Here is a 20,184-nt window from a genome sequence, read left to right on the forward strand (position 1 = left end):
AGTAAAGATGTCCAAATCCCTAAGGAACTTATTCTAAAGCTACAATAATACAAGGTAGCTGTGAAGTTAGTTCTACCATCCAACAGCAATTCTTCACAAGATTAAGCTTATGAAATTTCAAAAATCATTTTGACTGAAATGCCTCTAAACTTGTGCCACAGTATGAATGATCCATAAGGTCTTTTCCTTACAGTCATCATGCCAACTACAGGACTAGAGCCTCATTCCAAATAGACTAAAGTCACAACAAACAAGTAAAGTATTGTTCTTTGAAGATTTTCGCCTGTAACAAAGTTCAGATTCCATGCAGTTAAGATAGAACAAATTATTTCAGTATATTATATGTAAATATTAATGCTGATCATTTTATACTTGCACTGATCTAGTCCTTCCCAAAGGGCTACTTCTAATCTCATCTAACCCTCAACACAAGGTGAGAGAATTCAGAAAATTAAATGATTTGCTCAAGATAATTCAGTGAGCAAAAGGAAACTAGGATCATGGTCCAGTTAATTGCAAACTAGTCCCAACTCTGATGTCTCTATTATATTAGGTCTTGAAACAGCAAGAATTTCTTTCTTCCTGCTTTTTTTTAATGTATATTTTTGCACAACACAAAGAATTAACAGATTGTCCTATCTAAAGGTAGGAAAAGCACTGATTCTTTTATGAATTACAAACACTTCTAATGTCTGCTCAATCAAGTCAACTAGAAATTCAGGAAAAATTAAGCAGTGCCCCTTTATTGAACCAACTGCATACACATTTTAAACAGCTAAGAGGCCTTTAGGGTTACAACTGGCAAAACAGTGTAAAAATACAGGAACCAGGGCTGAAGAGATAACACAGCAGGTACATGCACTTTCTTTGCACAAGGCCAATCTGATTTCAATTTCTGGTACCTCACATTGTACCCTAAGCATTGTGAGGACTGATCCCAGAGCACAAAGCCAGGAGTAAGCCATGAGCACTGGTTGGTATAACCCTCTCCCCCCCAAACTGTTACCTTTATACATGTTCATATATTATTACCATTTAAGTTATTTAAAAGTAAACATAAAAGTGGTGGGGGGAGGAAGGTGGGGGAGGGGTGGCGGTGGTTCGGAGAGATTCTAGTACAGCAGGGAGGGTGCCTGCCTTCCACACAGCCAACCCTGGTTTTATTCCCAGAACCCCATATGGTCCACTGAGCCTGCCAGGAGTGATCCCTGAGTGCAGAGCCAGACGTGAACACCACTGGGGTGTGGCCCAGAAACCAAACCAAAACAAAACAAAAAAAACTGGAGAGGGGTCCCCATTAAGGAGAGTGAAGGTGGGATTTTGCCACTGATTCTAGTTTCCCAGAGCTACAGTAAAAGTCAAGTGAGCATATGATTGACTAATAATGAGTTCACATTGCCTACACCCTCTTAGAACATTTTTTTAAAAAAACTCACAGCAGGGCAGGGTATGAAACAAGCGTAACAACTCATGTGCTGCCTGCAGGTATCTTGAAACACTGAAATGGAACCTATAACTTTTCACCATGGGGAAAAAAAAACGGGCTGCTTTTACAGAGTTCCAACATGTGACTGAACCTCCGGGGAATAATCCAGCATTCATCTCTTCTATTGATGAAAGTCTTCGCCTTTATGAAAGACTAGTGTCGCACCACCCCCAGGACACTTGGGTTGTTTACTATTGGCTTATCACAGAGTCACACCATGTGTGCTGGGCAAGAAATAAGCCAGTTTACAAATATGGTAGGACTGGAGTCACAGGACTCCCTCTCTTTTTCTAAATTATTAGTTAGGGAACTGACGATGTTTCCAGTCAAAATTCTTTCTGGAGTATACATTAATAGAGAATAATGATGCAAAATATACATTTACATAATTATTGATTATAGTATAATGGCAATATCATTATCTACATAATTATATTATTATGTGATAGCAGAGGTATCAAAAATAACAGCAACAGCAAGATTTTGTACTGGAATCACCAAGGATGAAGCATGAAGACACCCTGATAGGAGTCAAATCAGGGATCAGTCAATTGGGCCTCAGGGTGGCTAAACGATTAATGACAGATGTTAATTTTCTATAATGCTTCGAATAGCCAGATAATAATAGTCTTTTCAACATCTGTCATCCCAGAATCCCACAATAATCATCTCCTGAGTTGTGATTTTCCTTTTTGTGGACAATCAAGTTGGTACAACAAATATTCATGTTATCTATTATAACCAAGAAGTAAAACTATAGTTTAAGAAAAATTATCTGCCATTATATTGTGACTTGACAACTTATCCACTATTAGATAAAAACAACTTAAATTAGTTCTGGCAGATTTGGGACTTGGCAGTTCAAAATATGAATAGCAAATGTAAAAGCATGAAAATGGCATTACTATTATGTTTTAAAAGGATAATACACCTTTAAAGGGTGCCAGTGATTACTTTGCATACTGTAAACAACTGCTGCCAATCAATTTAGAAAGTAGTACCGCAGCACATCAATGTAGTAAAGCAAATTCCATTCAGCCAACCTAATGCTTCCTACCCTAGTCATTATTTCCTAACAGGAGCTGCGGGGCTGTAGCTCATCTTTACACTTCATAACCTGTTCAAAATTGCAAAAACAGGCTACAATGCAGAGAAGAGAGGGTATGTCCAGGAGTCTGAAATTTCTGCTGTTACAATGTCTAAAATCAAAATTAATGGTGAATATTGAGGTCAAAAAACTCTACGACCCCTTTTGTACAGCAAAGTTGAGAGACAGTTTGTGTTCTCCTAACTCAGTCAAGTTGGCCTTTAATTCCTCATAACTCCACTTCACAGAATGCACTTGCAAGCTAGCTGTGGTCATGTGGAATGGGGAGGGGGTGGGTGGGAATGGAAATTTTCTCTATGAACTGAATGAATATTCAGAGATCTCACTAAACAGCATTTAATGACACTCTATTCTTAGAATTTTTAAATAGCTGAATATTCAGATATGCACATGCCTTCTATTTTCTTTTATTCAAAGGTCCTCAATTCTCCATCTCCTTGAATTCTTTAACGTATTTTTAAACAATTATACTTAGAGTGATATTTGATGAAACTCGGTGCTAAACTTTGAGCTAATAATTATTTTAGCTTCTTTTTGATGGTAATTTAATAAGCATTTCATTCTTCAATCTTCTCACTCCGTTACTTATTTTTAAATGTCTCTCAGCTCATAATCTGGGCCTTAATTTTCCTATTTGATTGAAGATGAACTTCTTTTTAAATGGGATTATCTGATGCATTACTGAAGATCTAGGCCAGATGTTTTTGTGCTGAAGGTACCGCACATCTCATTGCCACACAGTTCCTGTATGAGAGACTTCACCTGAAATCACTGGGAATGGGGACAAAGGCTGCTGATCCCAAACAGATCCATTTTCACATACAAAATGTCTCAGTTCAATTCTAAAGACCAAATTGGGACTTCAAGTAAAAGGTTACGACAAAGGTTATGATAAAACCACAGTATGCTTTTATTCCCCCCCTCAAGAGAGACTAAGTAAATTTAGTTATAATTTTATTTCTTCTAGAGGAATTTCTAGGATTCAACACAACATTAAATTTTTGGCCTGTCTCTTTAATTTGAGAAATTGTAAAAACGACGACAGATGGCACACAGAATTGACTTATGTCCTCTATTCTTTACTGAAGATGGGAGTGCACAGAAACTTTGCTAAAGCAGAAGCTACAGTATGAAGGTCTGTATTAAAATTATCTAGTGGCTCTTTGGACAGCTAAGATCAGAATGTTTGAGCTGTTGTTTTTTTTTAATTTCAAAGATATTCTTTAAACCAATCAGAGCCATTGTAAGTTGCTACCAATGATCACAGACCTAATGTTCAGTACCTTCCTGCCCCAATAAGGCCATGATGGATATGCTGTTAGCTCTCAACCTCAGCAACCTCTGAAATTACTATTATTCCCACCTCTATTCCCCTCCGCTTGCAAAATCATTATGAAATGGAAGGAACACTCAAGCTTACAGTTAATTGGAAACATTGCAAGAGAAGAAGAATGCTTAGGATAGCATGTCCACGGGAAAATAAATCACCCAGCAATGTTATTTAATGCATTGTGACATCATTTCCTGAAATTAAACAGAGATGACACCAATTCAGATGATCTCCAGTATAAGGTTCCTTTCAAATAATTCACAGATGTTTTCTCCTGGCAGCAGAAAAACAATGCAAAGACTTAGGGCCGGGGTGGCCTCACCCTGCCGCATGCTTGCGGGAAGCACTCTGCTGGTGTTTTTCAGCTGTGTGTTCCGCATATGCATTTCTACATAAGCATTTCTCAGCCCATGAACCCTACTTGTATTCACGGCACATCTGTGTCTTTGAATGTGAGAAAGACCATCCCTCACGTTCTAAGTGAGGCCAACATTTTATATCTGGTATTAATTTGGTTATAGCGATTATTATTAAGTAGACAGATCTCGGGATCATGCAGGCACTAATTTCCAAGTAGAAATAATGAATGCCCATGAAATACTGATTCCATTAACCATTCATGGCTCTTAGAAGTCTAATGTTAGAAAGCATCAGTGTCTCCACGGACACTATGTGGAAATGAACAAGTGAAGAAACTAAGGTAGTTGTGTTGCAAGCTATAATGCCCCAAAACAGAGAGAGAGTATAGGGAATATTGTCTGCCATAGAGCAGGGGGAGGGTGGGAAAGAGGGGGTATACCCGGGATATTGGTGGTGGGGAATGTGCACTGGTGGAGGGATGCGTGTTTGATCATTGTTAGATTGTAACCCAAACATGAAAGCTTGTAACTATCTCACAGTGATTCAATAAAATTTAAAATTTTTTTTTAAAAAAAGAAACTGAGTAGAGATGGATCATGGAGTCATTACATTTCTCACTCTCGGTGATTTCAGAGTGGTAGAGGTCCCAAGTGACCGCAAACCAAGCACACAACCGACAGACCAATGTACTTGACATTTGTGCCATGCATTACAGTTTGTAAATTGACTACACCATTAGAACTGCACAGCAACCTCACTGGCTCTGTGGGACACCTATTTATAATGTTCATTTCATAGGCATGGAAATAGGTTCAGAGGTTGAATGAATAGATTATCCAGGGTCACAGAGCTCAAACCCAAATCTTCTCATTTTACATTCAGCAACTGTTTTTAAAAACCATACTCTCGTGTTGATTGCAGCACTAATCACAATAGCTAAGATCTGGAAACAACCCAAGGACCCAAGAACAGATGACCACACAAAGAAACTCTGGTATATATGCACAACAGAATACTACTCAGCTATAAGAAAAGAGGAAACCATGCAATATGCTGCTACATGGATGAACTAGAGGGTATCGTACAGAATGGACTAAGTTGGAAGGAGAGAACAGAATGATCTATCATATGTGGGACATAAAGAAACATAATAAGGGAATAACAAATAAATGGCCAACTTTCTGTAGCCCCAGAGAGTCGGCCTAACAAACTGAGTTTGAGAGTGGATGGGTTGGGAGGTTGGGGTAGGGGGAAGGGAGTTTGAGACACTGGTGGAAGGACAGTGACACTCTGGTGGTGGGTGTGGTGCTGGATATTGTCTGTATTAATAGTAATAGAGTATTAATAGTATTAATACTTATAATGAAAGTTTAGTATTAACAGTACTATAACTTGGGGCCTGAGCAATAGTACAGCTGGCAGGGCATTTGCCTTGCACGCTGTCGACTTGGGTTCTATCCCTGGCATCCCATATGGTCGCCGAGCACCACCAGGAATAATTCCTGAGTGGAGACCCAGGAGTAGCCCCGAAGCATCGCCGGGTGTTACCCAAAAAGACAAAAAAAAAGTACTGTATCTCACAATACCTAAATAAAAGTTAAACAACAACCCCACATTAACCATACTAGCTATCTATCACAGGGCTTAAATTTTCTTCTTTTTATTTTTTTGGTCTTAAGGCCATACCCAGTGGTGCTCAAGGCTTACTCCAGGGTCCATGCTCAGGGATCACTTGTGGCAGAGCTCAGAGGACCATAAGTGATGCCAGGGATTCAAGCCAGGTCAGCCTCATACAAGGCAAGTGCCCAACTCACTCTACTATAGCTCTGGGCCCTTTCAACACTAAAAGAAAAATATGAACGTTAGATTCTATTCACATACTGGAATCTTTAGAGTAAAGGTGGTATACTTGACCAAGAGCCGGCCCCAATGGGAAATTCTGAGTTTCTCAACTGCCACTTTCTTCTTTACCTCCTACCCTACCCTAGAGGGCTCACTAGAATGCTCTGGTTTTCCAGTGGCACCCAATAATTATCCAGTGTTATCACCCAATAATACTAAGTGTTTTCAAATGTTTATATGGCTCTAGAAGATGACTTAGGGGATTTTCTCTCTTACTGAGGAGCATTTGGAGTTTGTTTGGCAAAACTCAATCTTTCTGTGTCACATAGAAAGGTAGATAGTAATTTTATTCACCCAGTTTCATAGACCCAACCTTTCTCCTAGCCAGTCAACTACATCAAAACATGAGTTATAGTTACAGCACCAAGGTAGAGGGCTGGAATTTTTACATCATCTCATTTAATCTTGCAACAATACTAGTAGGTTGGGTGAAGAATTATATCCATTCTACAGATAAGAAAAATAAAGACTGCTGAGGTTAAAGGTTCAGATATTCTACTGTGGGGAGCCAGAGCAATAGTACAGGAGTTAAGCTATTTTACTTACACACAGCTGACCCTGGTTCAATTCCTGGCACTATATATTATCCCCAACATACTGCCAGGAGTGACCACTGAGCACAGAATGGGTACCCCAATCAGGAAGAAAAAAAAAGATTTATTGTGTTCCAGATTCCAGGCCACATGATCATAACCTTGACACTCTGCCTTCCCACTTAGGAAAGGAAGCCATCTGGTTCCACACAAAAAGAAGAGAATCTGTTAAGAGGGTCTCTATGCCTGTGCCTCTGTGTGTGTGTGTGTGTGTGTGTGTGTGTGTGTGTGTGTGTGTGTACGCGCAAATCCATTACAATTAAAAAAAAAAACCAGATAACTAAGTTTACTGTCACATGGTCTGAACTCATTGAAGAAGAAGAGATACATACTTTTCACAACCTGGATGCACTATCTTTGTAGGGCAATATGCTTTAAAACACACCTCTACTACCAGTGACCTTTCCAAAATCTTATGAAGCACGAAAGAAGTGAAAGAAGAGAAAACACCTGAGAGGCAGCCTTCTTCCTTCTCTCTCACCAACAGAGATAGAGCAAGGGACAAAGCATTTTGTCATGAACAAAAGGGAGAGTCTTTCAAACTGGGCGGTTTTCACAAGGCTGCAGGGTATTTTATCAGTTTTAAGTCAGTTTGCTTCTGATCCTCTGCACCTATCTGTGAAGAAGTCTCACATCCATTACGTGTGAGCTTTATCCCTGTTTTCAAATCCGAAAACCTTTAGTTGGAAACTGGTATGAGCAAATGGTGTCTTTGTGTGTGAGCACTTCCTGTTTTCATTCCATGATCAAATATATTCTTTGCAGCACAACTAGGGGAGCTCTTGAAGGTGGCAAGTGGAGATGCCTGAGAGCCTAATTGAGCACACTAAGGGCTTCTTGGCGTAGAAGGAGTTTTTCATGGTTATGAATAAACTGCCAGTCCTGGTATTATTTCTTGCTGTTTCTTTCTTTAACTATCTTTGAAGTCAAATAAAAACAATTGTAATGGTAGGCTTACTTTTATGATATCATAATCTCCATGTGTTAGTGAAAGGAATATACTTCCCTAGGATTTCCCTAGTTTTTTTTTTTTTAAGCCATTGAGTACTTCCCAGCAAAAGCATATACATTTTCAACAGATTTTTTCTTCATCTCCACTGGCTTCTTAGTTTTAGACAAGCATTAACCAATAAAAGAAGGGGTAATTGTATGCACAAGTTTTTGTCAGTTAAATTTCCAGAGTAGACTTAGTTCCTTAAAATTATTGTGAATTTTTCAAAAGGATTATTTTTTTCTTTAAAAAAAAAAACATTTTGGAAATTGGTAGCTAGCTAGCTAGAAACTACTGCACTTCAGATTAAGCAAACTTGAGGTGCTGAAAACTATGACAATTTCTCAATTCATCAAGTAGTTCAATTTTTTAAATGTCATTTTGAATTTGTATTCATTTTCTTACCATAATTCACTAGCTTCAAGTTTATTACCTTTTCCCCTAAACTTGGTGGTGCATAGAAATTTGTGAGATTGTTTTAACTGTTACAGTTGTCCTGGAATTTGTTCTTCCAAGAAAACTGAAGGTTAATGATTTTTGTCATATTGAGACTAAGACTTAACAATTGCTACAGTTGGCCTTTGTTGAGGTGGGGGTCTTTTTTCTTTGGGTCTTTTGAGGTATTCAGAATAGGTGACAATAGCTTGCAGTTGAGAACATATGTAGAGAGACCCCTGTGGCTTATTGGAAAAAGTTGCTCCATGCTGGTTGGGTGTTTGGAAAAAAAATACAACCAGAGTTCTTTTATGTTCTGCTAGTTAATGAATGCATGAATGTCAAAATGGGCCAATGGCCCATTCAGGGGGCAAAGCCTTAGCAGCCCCCTTCTTTAAGAACACATCCTGAGATGCAAAATACATTTGCTTAACAAATTAAAATAATGAGATAATTCAATTAGCTTCTTTTTTAAAAAAGAAAGAAAAAAGGGTACATCGGGGGATTATTGTAATACAAGAACAGGTCATACTACACAAAGGAGGAACAAACCAGTTTGAAATAATGTTAAAGAGACTAATAATGGAGGAATGCACATTGAATCATGCACTTGTAAAGAAATTTCCATGAAATAATAATTTAGACTATGTCTATTTTCAGTGAGCTAGAGCCAACATTTCACTTTGAAAGTTGAAATTAATTAAATGACAGAAAAATATAGTGGGGCATCTCTATTTCCAAGGATTCCTGCCTGTTAGTGCCTGTAAGAAAAGAAGTCTAAATTAACGTGCTGCTAGTTAGGGATCTCTATTCTTGGTTTCTGAGCGCAGAATTATAGCCGAGTAAATCTTGTGGCTCATTAAAGATTGGAAAGTAAAAGTTTTACAGGACCATCCTCATCAAAGTCACTGAACCTCTTCTCTGCAATTGGGGTGAAATCTGGATAAGAAGGGGGAAAATGTTCAAAGTACAAGCTAAGCCGAGGGGAATTTCCTTAGGATACAAGGGAGGTGCAGAGAAGGCCTGGGAGGGGAGCAAAGAGAAAGATTGAAAGACAAAGCCAGTAGGAGAAAATAATGAAAGGAGCATGTTGTGAATGGTCATGGAGGGGAGAAAAAGAAAGCACTTACTGGGAAGTGAAAAGAAAGGGGGAAGGAGAAGCCAAGGAGACTGGGAAGCAGGGAGTAGTATCCTAAGTGTTCCTGAGCTGAACCAAAAAGGCCTGAGCAGAGCAAAGGCACCCGTATGTCATGCAACATGTACCACTTGTTTGGAAAACAGTGGACGGACAGTTCTGAGAAGTAAACAGACCAAACTGCGGTTCCGCCAGTAGAGAGGAAAACTGAACTTGAACTGCAAGTGTTCGGACTTCTCAGCTCAAGCTATTTGTGTCTTTGCTCCCTGCGCCAGCGATAGGTCTGAAGGCAAGTTTCAGTTTGATAGAGAATTCTGCAGCAAGTCAGAACTGAGATCAAGTACGTTTAGATGAAAGTACTTTTGGCAGAGGGCTAGGTCGGATTGTAGCACTCTGCACAACAGAGTCACAAGGAGTGCCCCCAAATCACCAACATCACCCCCACAGTTCTTTTTGAGTACGTGGTGGGTTCAGTGTGCCACAAGGCAGGAGACTTTAGTCTAGTCAAGGCACAGGAAGAAAGCAGCGAGGAGAGTTGGAGTGAACTAAGAGAAACAAAGAAAGTCTATTTGGAAAAGTTGAGAGCTCAGGGAGCTGCAAACAACAAAAACCAAAAACAAACAAACAAAACAGGAAACTGGGGTCCCAGAGCAATGACCCAAAAGGTGATATATATATATATATATATATATATATATATATATGTATATATATACATACACACACACACACATATATATATGTGTGCATATATATGTGTATACACACACACAGTTGCTTAAGGGACTAATGGTTTTAGCCAAGTCATCACAAAGTGGTGGGAAAAACATAAAGCATAGTTTTAGAGACCAAGAAAGTTCAGACCCACTGTTAGGAGCCCCTTATACTAATTCCAGCCCTTTCTGGGCCTTACTTAGAAGTAAAGCCGTAGAATGTTGCATGCCTGTGATCGTGGTCTGGATTAGAGAGGGGCAGAAAGAAAACACGGAGATGTTAGTGGAAAAGCAATGGTTAAAGTCTGCATCTTTGGACAGGAAAGGTCTGGGATGAAGGAAGCAGGGAAGAAAACATCAAACAGGTGAGCTGGCCGGGAGGGCGCTGCCTGCCACCCCTCGGTGGGTCGGTCGCTGCCTGCCTTTCTTAGTTGCTACTCTAACCAAAGAAACCTTCCGTTAAAAATGAGAAACCCCTCCCCTCACACTCACTCGACTTCCAAATTAAAAACATTTTACAGGTTAGTAAATCTCCAGCTGAGGTGATGTAGCAAAGAACAGCTGTGAAGTAATTTTGATAATGATGAGAATAATAACCACATGGCAAGGTTCAGGGCTTTGCCGTTGCAGCTTCAGTGCTCCTGAATAGATAAAAGTGATTAAATACTCCTGATTATCCCTGACCAATATGTAATGGATTTACAGCCCTTTCAATTAGTCAGTATTTGCTTAGGACTCATTATTTTGTCTTTGGTTAAGTAATCAGCCCAGAGACCGCATGTTCTCTCTAATTCCTCTGAGCCGAGTCAGTGCAAGGCCCTGACCTTTGAAATGGCCGTAGCTGCAAGGCAAGAATAACCACTACCACGGCAGCCTCGTTGGTTCTCCCAGCTAATCCTGACACCACAGGCCCGATCGATACACCTTAGTTTGCTACTAATGTCCTTACATCAAAATGGCCGATTTAGGGATGTGACTTTCTCTCTTGGCCCTCCCCAGCGCGGCTCCACCTCCCCTGCCCTTTGTCTCTCTGTGAGAAGAGGCAGTCAGCAGCCAGCGCCATAAATAAAAGTGGAACCTTGTCCTGGACCCATGACACTGTAACTAATGTCATTCAGCATGGCAACACACAAGTTGAATAATCAAAGAAGACCTTCAGCTTTTAGTGTGCTACTCTATTTTTAAGCAGTAGCCTATACAGAATGGCCTGAAAACAATATCATAGCAAGAAAACAGTCTCGGAACTCATCGTCATTTCCCAGAATTTCCAAATGAACAACAAAATAGCAGTTTCTCTGTAAAAATTTATTGGAACTTTTTGTCATGAGAGTCATAGAGGACACAGAGTGTGTTTATGTGTGTGTGTATATGTATATATATATACATATATATATATACATGTATATAGACACATAAAACCAGTTGTAAGCAGAAGGATACAGATAAATTGTTATTTAAAAAAATAAAAAATGTTGCCAGTAGTTGATCTTTTACCAGACATGAACAGGGTGAGTGTAAGAGAAAATGGTCCTGGGAAGCTTTTTAAAAGAATATTTCTACCTTCCAAACAAAGGCAGGATAATCCCTCAAACTACTCTGCATATGCCACATACATGCAGGACATGTTTGCAAGCTGCTTCTGTGATTAGTGTCACACCTGATACCTTGGGCCTGGATATACATGCAGCATATTGTTCTCTGTGTGTGTGTGTGTGTGTGTGTGTGTGTATGTGTGTGCGCGTGTGTGTGCACACATGCAAAAGATGGCTTTCATTAAGAATATAATGAACAATGTTTATGGACTCGTAAGCTCCTTATCTTATGTGGAGTTGCTCTTATACCTTTTAGCATAAATTACAAATTGACTCATCTATCCTGTTCACTGTCCTAGGCCACTCTGAATACAGTTTACGCTTGAGCTTGGAATGCCCTACTTCCTGCAGAGCACTCTGAGATGATAGGAGTTGAGACAACCTTAACTAATCATCAGATATATGGACAAGGAAAGCCAGCACCTATATGAAATAAATTGGGGTGTGTTCCTTAATACTTGCAAACAGGACGGAAAGCAACAAAACTTTTTTTTTGGGGGGGGGGTAATCGTTTATCTGCACTTACTGTGAGATGCTGGAAGAGCCACGCTCTCATGATATTTGTTGCTACTTTAGGGAAAATGCCTCTTTTCTTCTGGCGTTTTTTGTCCTTGTCTGGATCATCGTCGTCACCTGTGCCAGGTGAAGCTACACTGTTGTCTAAGCCATCCCCTAGGAGAAAAAGATAAAAATACATTAGAGCAAACACAGAAAGGGTGCCAACAACAACGTGCAGCTAATGATGAGCTCCGCTAAGCTTGTTGAAAGAAATCCATTAGGCGGGTATATTCTCTTTCATTAAAGTATAATTGGAGACACAAATATGTAAAAGACAAAATTAAACCAGGCCTCTTCAAATGTTAATTTTGTGTGTCTCACACTCGCCCATATCATTAATTCAATTATAATTGTGCGCTTGACACAGTGCAGTAGCTCTTTGTCAATTATGGAATCCAATGTGGGAAAACCGCCATCAGAAAAACCCATTCGGTGGAAATGCATCCCCATGCCCATAGTGAACACATACTGGAGGGTAATCAAGTTCAATGTTCTGTAGTCTATATATTCTAGGCTGCCTGCATAGGTGACAGTAACTGTGTCACTGTTCATTGCACATAACACACTGCCTGCTCAGCCCCTCCTGGAACTGTCACCTCCCCAGTGTGTGGGTGTGCACGCACACACACACACACACACACACACACAGACTAGTGCTCGGACGAGTGCCTCGGATGACCCTATACTCAGCATATGCATGACATGAAAACTTTTTAGCTCTCCACACCATTGATCATTATCATTAAAAAAAAAAAGAAAGGAAAAAAGATACACATCAAGGTAGGGTGTTCACTTAATCAGAAGTTTCTATCAACATCTTCCTCTTCTATGCTTTTCTCTGGCATTAATTGTGCATTAGCAAAAATCATTTACTTTTAACAGTCATAGTTATTTTTTCTTGCCCTCCAGCAAAAATGCCTTGAAAGCCTGCCTGGAGGGCATCTAAATTATGTATCTGAAAAACTCTTCTGGCAAGGCATTGCAGGACCCCTACTTTCTTAAAATTCATACGAGCACGTCTTCCTGTTTTTGGGAAGGCATCAATCAAGAGGAGCAATATATGCCATATCCCTACATTAATATTTGAACTAATAACTTTAAAAAAGGAAAGAAACAAGATCCGACTTGTGGCATAATCAAATGCAAAATAAATGAAGAATACGGGGACAGCACTGGGGCTTTATAGATGGCTGTGTTTTCCTTGCACATCATTAGCCTGGAGCCACACGAAAGAGGAAAACAGAGAAGTGGAGAGTTTATGCTCCCTGCTGGTGTTTAAGAAGCCAGGGTCCTGGAAGGACATCTGGGAATTGCGCTGAGATGGGGGTTTTTGTAATTTAAGAATAGACATTCATTAGCAGTAAATGCCATAAATCCCATGCTAAGTAAAAACCTTGTCCAAGAAAGCCTAAAACAATAAACTCTGTGCTCAATGTAGCCTGAGCTAGCCGCTCCGGAGCTTCCTGGGAAGGCTACAGACCCACCAGTTCATTCCCAGACCCTCCCTCCTCCTGGCTTGGCTACACTGCAGACATTCTGCCCAAAGGGCCCCCTCTTCTAACTCCTGGGTCAGCTTTGCGGACCTCCTTGTACCTGTTTCTTTCCTTTCTCACCAAAAAAAAAAAAAAAAAAACCCTCAACCTTCTTTGCCCAGAGAAGCAGAAAAGCCACGGCAAAGAGCTGGCAGATTAATTTTATTGACATTTCCATTTTCACTGCAATGCGATACCCTCCATCACATGGAAGAGATGACCCTCACTATTTACAGACTGACAGGCCACTTCATTACAACCACCCTGCCCCAAGGCAAAGCAGCTCCCTTCCATCTGCCCAAACACTAGAGCATGACCCCGAAGTTGCTGTTCTCTTTTTCTTTGCCGTCTGTTATGGTAAAAAAAAATAATAATAATAATAACAAGGAAATTAGTGAGAGGGACCCCCACTTAGTCAAACGAACTAATCTGAGCACTAGAAAACAAAAAGACATTTGACTTTTGAATACGAGGTATATGAAGTCTAGTCCTCATCTGTCCCCCACCCTGTACACAAGTATACTACTAGAGTGAGTCACATCATGGGAACATGCGTGCCCACACACAAGCACATATGCACATGTGTTCACATACACACAGAAGCTCCGGCAGGGACATGCGTACATGCTTTCCACCATGCCAAGGAACCGCTGCAAGGCAAATTCTCACCCACACTAATGGCTTCTGACTGCTCCTTGGCAACCCTAGCATTTTAACCTGGGTGGATGTGCTCTCCAAAACACAGACACTGGCGCGATCTCATCAGCTGCTCATGTGACACAGATGGAGAGTGGCTATTAGGAGCCAGGCAGTGGGCCTTGGGGATCTGAGGTGCTGTTCTGTAGCCTGAGGCAATTTTGAAAAGCAGTACCCGGAGATGAGGAAAAAAAAAATCTCCACACTGCAAGTGCAAGTTTGAAGTCAGTCAGTCTGTCTGTCTCCCTCCCCTGGATAAAGATATCTGTGTCTCCAAAAGTGAGTTGCATGGGGCTAGCTGGATGTACATTTCAGATAATGTATGTATGGAATGGCTCTTCCTTCAATGTCTTCCAAATATAAAAACACACGCTGTAAACAATGCCTGTGTGTATATATTTCTTCCTAAGCACATATGGTTTCTGTGTATATGTTTAAGCTGAAATTGTCAGGATTTTGTTAAAATCTCATTTCACATTTTTGATAGATTTTTGAATATACTTATTTTAAGAGGTTAATGGCTTAATTGAAGGAAGTTCAACGAGAAAAGGCACTTGCCTTTTTAACCCAATCAATGACCTTAAAAATGAGAGGCAGCATTTGCACCATGCATTTTCTCTTGCTTAAAAGCAAAGAGGACTGGTAACACCCTCAAACTATGTGGTTTACTATATTTAGCTCAAGGGAAAAAAAATAAAAAGCAAATCGAGCATCCTTTGATGACTGACTTAAACTGGGGGAGAGAGGAGCATTACATGAATTTTAATATACAGCAGGCCATTTTGTATAAATAGTATAAAATATTTGAATTTGCATCTACAGTAACAAATAATTGCAAAGAAAATGTACAGATTTTGTATTAATAATTAGATGGTATATTTTAAAATTAGTTTTTGCATAACTATAAAGAGAGAGGTTTTCTTTTCCAAATTCATAGGTACCATTACTTTTTCCTCCAATACAATGTAAACCAATTCCAGAATAAACTATCAATAACATCAGGAAATGGTTTAAAAGGCAACTGTGTGACTTGCATCCTAAAGTAAAATTTTTCAGATGAAGCAACTTTGAAAGTTGCTTCATTGTTTTCTCATTTGAAGGCTGTGTATATATGTCAAGATCATTGGTAGTGATTGTTTTCTGTGTCAAGAAGGGTGCATATACCAGCACAGGTGTCAAGAAGGCCTAGGAGAGAGCAGTATGCTTCTGGCCATCTGAAGTTAGGTTTCAAAGGTAGAGAACCCTTGAGGCAAGAACTGTTCACTATTTATCTTTTTATCCTGAGAGCACACCTTTGTGTCTGACCTGAAGCGGATCCCCAGTGATGCTCTGTGAGTGAATGACTAAACTTATCAATGAGCTTTTTCAAGGGAGGCCTTCCTCCCAGTGACAATCTTCACTTTGGATAACTGCACTCAGGACAATTAATTCCTAAGAGACGAGGGCTTGTTCTTCTGCAGTGATGAGTCATAAAATCATTTCGGAAAATGTCCCATGTCAGAGGCTAGAGAAATAACATAGGGGTGAGACATTTGCTTTGCATGTGGCCAACCCCACTTGATTCCCACCAGGAGTAGCTCCTGAGCACTGCCAGATGTGACCAAAGAAACCAAAATCTCAAATTAAAAGAACAACAAATAAATAATAATTAAAATGGCAGACTAGGGGTGCTGGAGAGATAGTATAGAAGCTAGTGCACTTGCCTTGCATGCAGCCAACCAGGTTCAGTCCCTGACACCCCACATGGTCCCCCAAGCACTGCCAGGAATAATTCCTGAGTGTAGAACCAGGAATAACTGCTGAGCATTACTGGGTTTGACTCCAAAACAACAAAATGTCAGAATAGGGAGAGAAGAGCTCAGTGTCTAAAGCATTTACCTTGCAAGCTTGAGGTCATGAGTTTGAGCCCTAGTGTTGCTGCAAGCACCAAGCTCAATCCCAAGCAGCTCTGCTCTTTGGGCCTCGCATCTCTGCGGTTTTCCATCCCCGGCAGTGCACACACATGGTTTCTGGCCATACACACAAGCAAGGTATGTTTTATTTTTTATTTTTATTTTTTGCAAGGTATGTTTTTTGAGAAGAATTCCAACTAAAGAGACCCAAGAATGTACTACGATGCAGCATATGCTAAAATTATGACTGTAAGCACACGGACAAACCACAACTAAACAAAGACAGTTCTCTGTGAGCGTAACAACTGAGTGTACAGGCACCACAACTAAACATGTGTATAGTCCCTGGTTATCACAACATCAGCAGATGTAGAGGAAGAGGCTGCAGAGATAGTACAACCGATATGGCATCTCTCTTACATTCAGTGAATCTAGGTTTGATTTCTGGGGCCCCTGAGTCTCTGCCAGGAATGATCCCTGAGCACAGAGCCAAGAGTAAGCCAGGACTGACTCCTATAGACAGAGCCAGGAGGAAGTTTGTTTGTACGGTGTGGCCCCCCAAACAAAAAATCAAAACAGATGCATGGGAAGGAGGCAAACAAAAATACTGTAACAGTTCTAGTCAGGGAACTTTCTCATAAAGTTCCCATGGGGTGGGTGGGGAGACGGATGTACAGCACTTGTAACTTGTAACACTGACTCTCCAAATGTAGGGCACTTGTCTTGCACACAGCCAATCAGGGTTTGATCCCTTACACCACATATCCTCAGGACTTAATCATGAGCACTGAGCCAGGAGTAAGTCCTTAGCATAGTGAAGTGTGACACAAAAACAAACAAAATTTACAGTAGGAGACAGGAACGATATCACCATGGACAAATGAACTGAGCACAGGCTCTGTATGAAGAAGGTCAGAGTTGAATCTCTAGCAACTCAGGATCCTCTGAGCACCACCAGGAGTGACCTCCAAACACAGAGCAGGGAGTAACCACTGAACATCCCGCCCCCTAGGTGCCCCCAAAGGAAAACAAAAAATTTCTATTAGGAACTTTCTGGAGCTTGAACAACAAGCCATTCCGCCAGTATTGCCAATGATGAAGAGCTAAACAAATGAAAATACCATGCATGCTTCTTTTTTAAAGGGTGCTAATCCCATGACATAGGGCACAGTCTAACTTTTGAGCTTTTGAGCAGATACTCAAACTAGCTGTGCATTCCCAGGATGTACTATGTGTGATCATGGGAAGAAATAGTCAAGGCCTGAGGGCAGATAACTCTGAAGTAGATGAAATCTATAGGGAAAACTCTTCAAAACACAGGTCAGTAGGCCTCATCCAGGATTTACTGAATGCAAATATTTCCAGGGCAGAGTCAAGGAACTTAAATTTGAAGTCAGTTCTCTGGGTTTCCTGGTGCAATCCTAGCAATGGTTCTTGAACTGGAATTCACCAAAGTAGAAGGTCTTCTAACTTGAAGTCAGATGCGATCTGGGGAATAAGACAGCCTGATGGCTCCATCCTAAGTACCGACCAACTGCAGCCTCATCCTAATCTTGTGGTGATGAGGGTTAAACGGGAAGAAACGTGTTCTGGAACACTGACTCTCCAAATGTAACAACATTAGTTAGCATCCTCGAGGAAACGAAAATTCTTGTACTCACTGAATTTGATTCTTCGGGGAGAGAGCCTAACAATCTGAGTGGCACAAAGCACCCCAGGGGATTCTGATGTCACTCAAGTTTGAGAAACCTCAAGATCCCCTCCTCCTCTTCCCCGGGTGGTTACAGACTGAAAGCCTGAATCTAATCTCCGAGTCCTCCTCCATGTTTAAGACTCTGAAGTATTTTGAGAGCATCTCCAGCTGGATTTACACCAAGGCTCTGGAGGAAGTCACACATACTTTCCATAGCTTAGCAGACTATGCTCACAGCAGGGCAGTGCTCTGGAAAGCAGCCCTCACCTACACCCACCGAAAGGAGCAATACTGAGAGAGCCTTGTTGCAGGAGGCTAACTCTTAATCTAGCATGGGTGTCTGGGCATAGTCAAAATCCATATCCAGCCCCATGTAGGTAGTAAATCAAAGCAGGATATAATCAGACTATGGGAAAACTCTCAGAAGGTTCTAAAGCAGAAATTCCCGTTCCGTGAAATGTTTGATCAGAAGAACAACCCAGGTAAAAGGACATTAGCTCATTTCATTGGCATAATGTCTTACTCCATTTAGCCAAAAATCTGTCTATATTTTAGACATCAATTGCTTGACTTTGAATAACAAAATGAAACAAACAGTGATGACGTGCTATGATGAATCTGCTACCTCCAGGACATGGCATTTAAGCCACAAATGCCAACAACCCCGCAACAACCAAGAGGATCTGAGTTTATCCTGCTACTTATTCTAACTCCTTGTATCCCTATACCACCCCCATGAAAAACTCAGATGGCTATCACAGAAGAAGCTGAGGCCAAGAGGCTAAATCCTTACCCCAGATTCCCTGGCTACAACGGTTAAGGCACAGAGTCCAGGCATGGAAACTTCAAGTTCACATTTCTGACATGGGTATTCTCACATTCATTTTATAAGTTCTCTTTTATTTTTCAAACTATGTTATCAGTGTGGGCTGGAGCGACAGCCCAGCAGGTAGAGCATTTGCCAACAGGGGTTCAATTCCTCTGCCCCTCTCAGAGAGCCCGGCAAGCTACTGAGAGTATCCTGCCCGCACGGCAGAGCCTGGCAAGCTTCCCGTGGCGTATTCGATATGCCAAAAACAGTGACAAGTCTCACAATAGAGACGTTATTGGTGCCCGCTTGAGTAGATCGATGAGCAAGGGATGACGGTGATACAGTGACAGTGGTATCAGTGATAGATACAAGCAAGGCTTGCTCAGGTAAATGTCTCAGTACAGAGGTGAGACGCAATCCAGGGCACTGGGGTTGGAATGAGCTGGAGCTGGCATGGGCTGTTCAAGTTTGAACAGAAAAGTGAAAAATTTTTGTCACCAAGAAAGCTTGTGCTTCCAAGGGCTTTAGATATATTTAATGCAGCAAGAGTCTTTGAGATTCAGGGTTTTTATAATGGGTGCATTATAGTCCAAATGGACAGCACCAAATTGACCTTTGTAGCCCTACAATGCGACAAATACTTCAGAACCTGTGAGTCAGGATCTCAGGGGCATACTGCCAGTACTGTGCTACACTATTAACCCTTCCCAGAACTGAAATCTCCTGCCTCAAAGTCAATTTTTAAGGATAGGATGAAGTTTCTATCACATCTGGCACACTGCCAAATAACAGAGATATAAAAGTGGTCTCTCAGGCATGGATCTTCAGAGAAATAATTAGGACAAATGAGTATGTATTTTGGTTAATAGCCTTTGTATTTTCTTTTGGGCAAGTCAGTAGTGCATTATTTATTCCTCAGTGAGTTTTAGACCAAGTTTAACAATGAGATACATTCATACAAAATACATGCAAAGGGACCAGAGAGATAGTACAGGGGGTTAAGGGGTTTCCTATGCATGTGGGAACCCAGTTCAATTCTCAGCACCACCAGGAATGATCCATGAGCACAAAGGCAGGAGCAAGCCTTGAGCACCACTGGGTGTGGCCCCAAGCTAAAACAAACAAAAAGTAATAAATGCTAAGTTAAAAAAAATACCTTTCTAAAATAACATGACTTTTTTCTTTCTATTTTTTTAACCCACTACAATTATCATTTTCATATTATGAATGTTCCTATGGGGCTAGAACAACAGCACAGCGGGTAATCTGTTTGCCTTGCACACGACTGACCCGGGTTCGATTCTCCGTCTCTCTTGGAGAGCCTGGCAAGCTATGGAGAGTATCCCACCCACACGGC

At 40.8% G+C, this 20,184-nt stretch overlaps 1 protein-coding gene across 7 annotated transcripts in view; it reads right to left on the bottom strand.

Annotated features, from left to right (window-relative positions):
- Positions 1-20,184, bottom strand: part of MEIS2 (Meis homeobox 2) — a 228,871-nt gene that overhangs the window by 143,601 nt on the left and 65,086 nt on the right. For all 7 annotated transcript variants that reach the window (XM_055131979.1, XM_055131977.1, XM_055131978.1 and 4 more), the window contains exon 8: positions 12,172-12,317. In XM_055131979.1, coding sequence (XP_054987954.1) covers positions 12,172-12,317 — 146 coding nt within the window. The remainder of the gene's footprint in view (positions 1-12,171; positions 12,318-20,184) is intronic.

Source organism: Sorex araneus, chromosome 3 (assembly GCF_027595985.1).
Source record: "Sorex araneus isolate mSorAra2 chromosome 3, mSorAra2.pri, whole genome shotgun sequence".
Classification (NCBI taxonomy): Eukaryota; Metazoa; Chordata; class Mammalia; order Eulipotyphla; family Soricidae; genus Sorex; species Sorex araneus.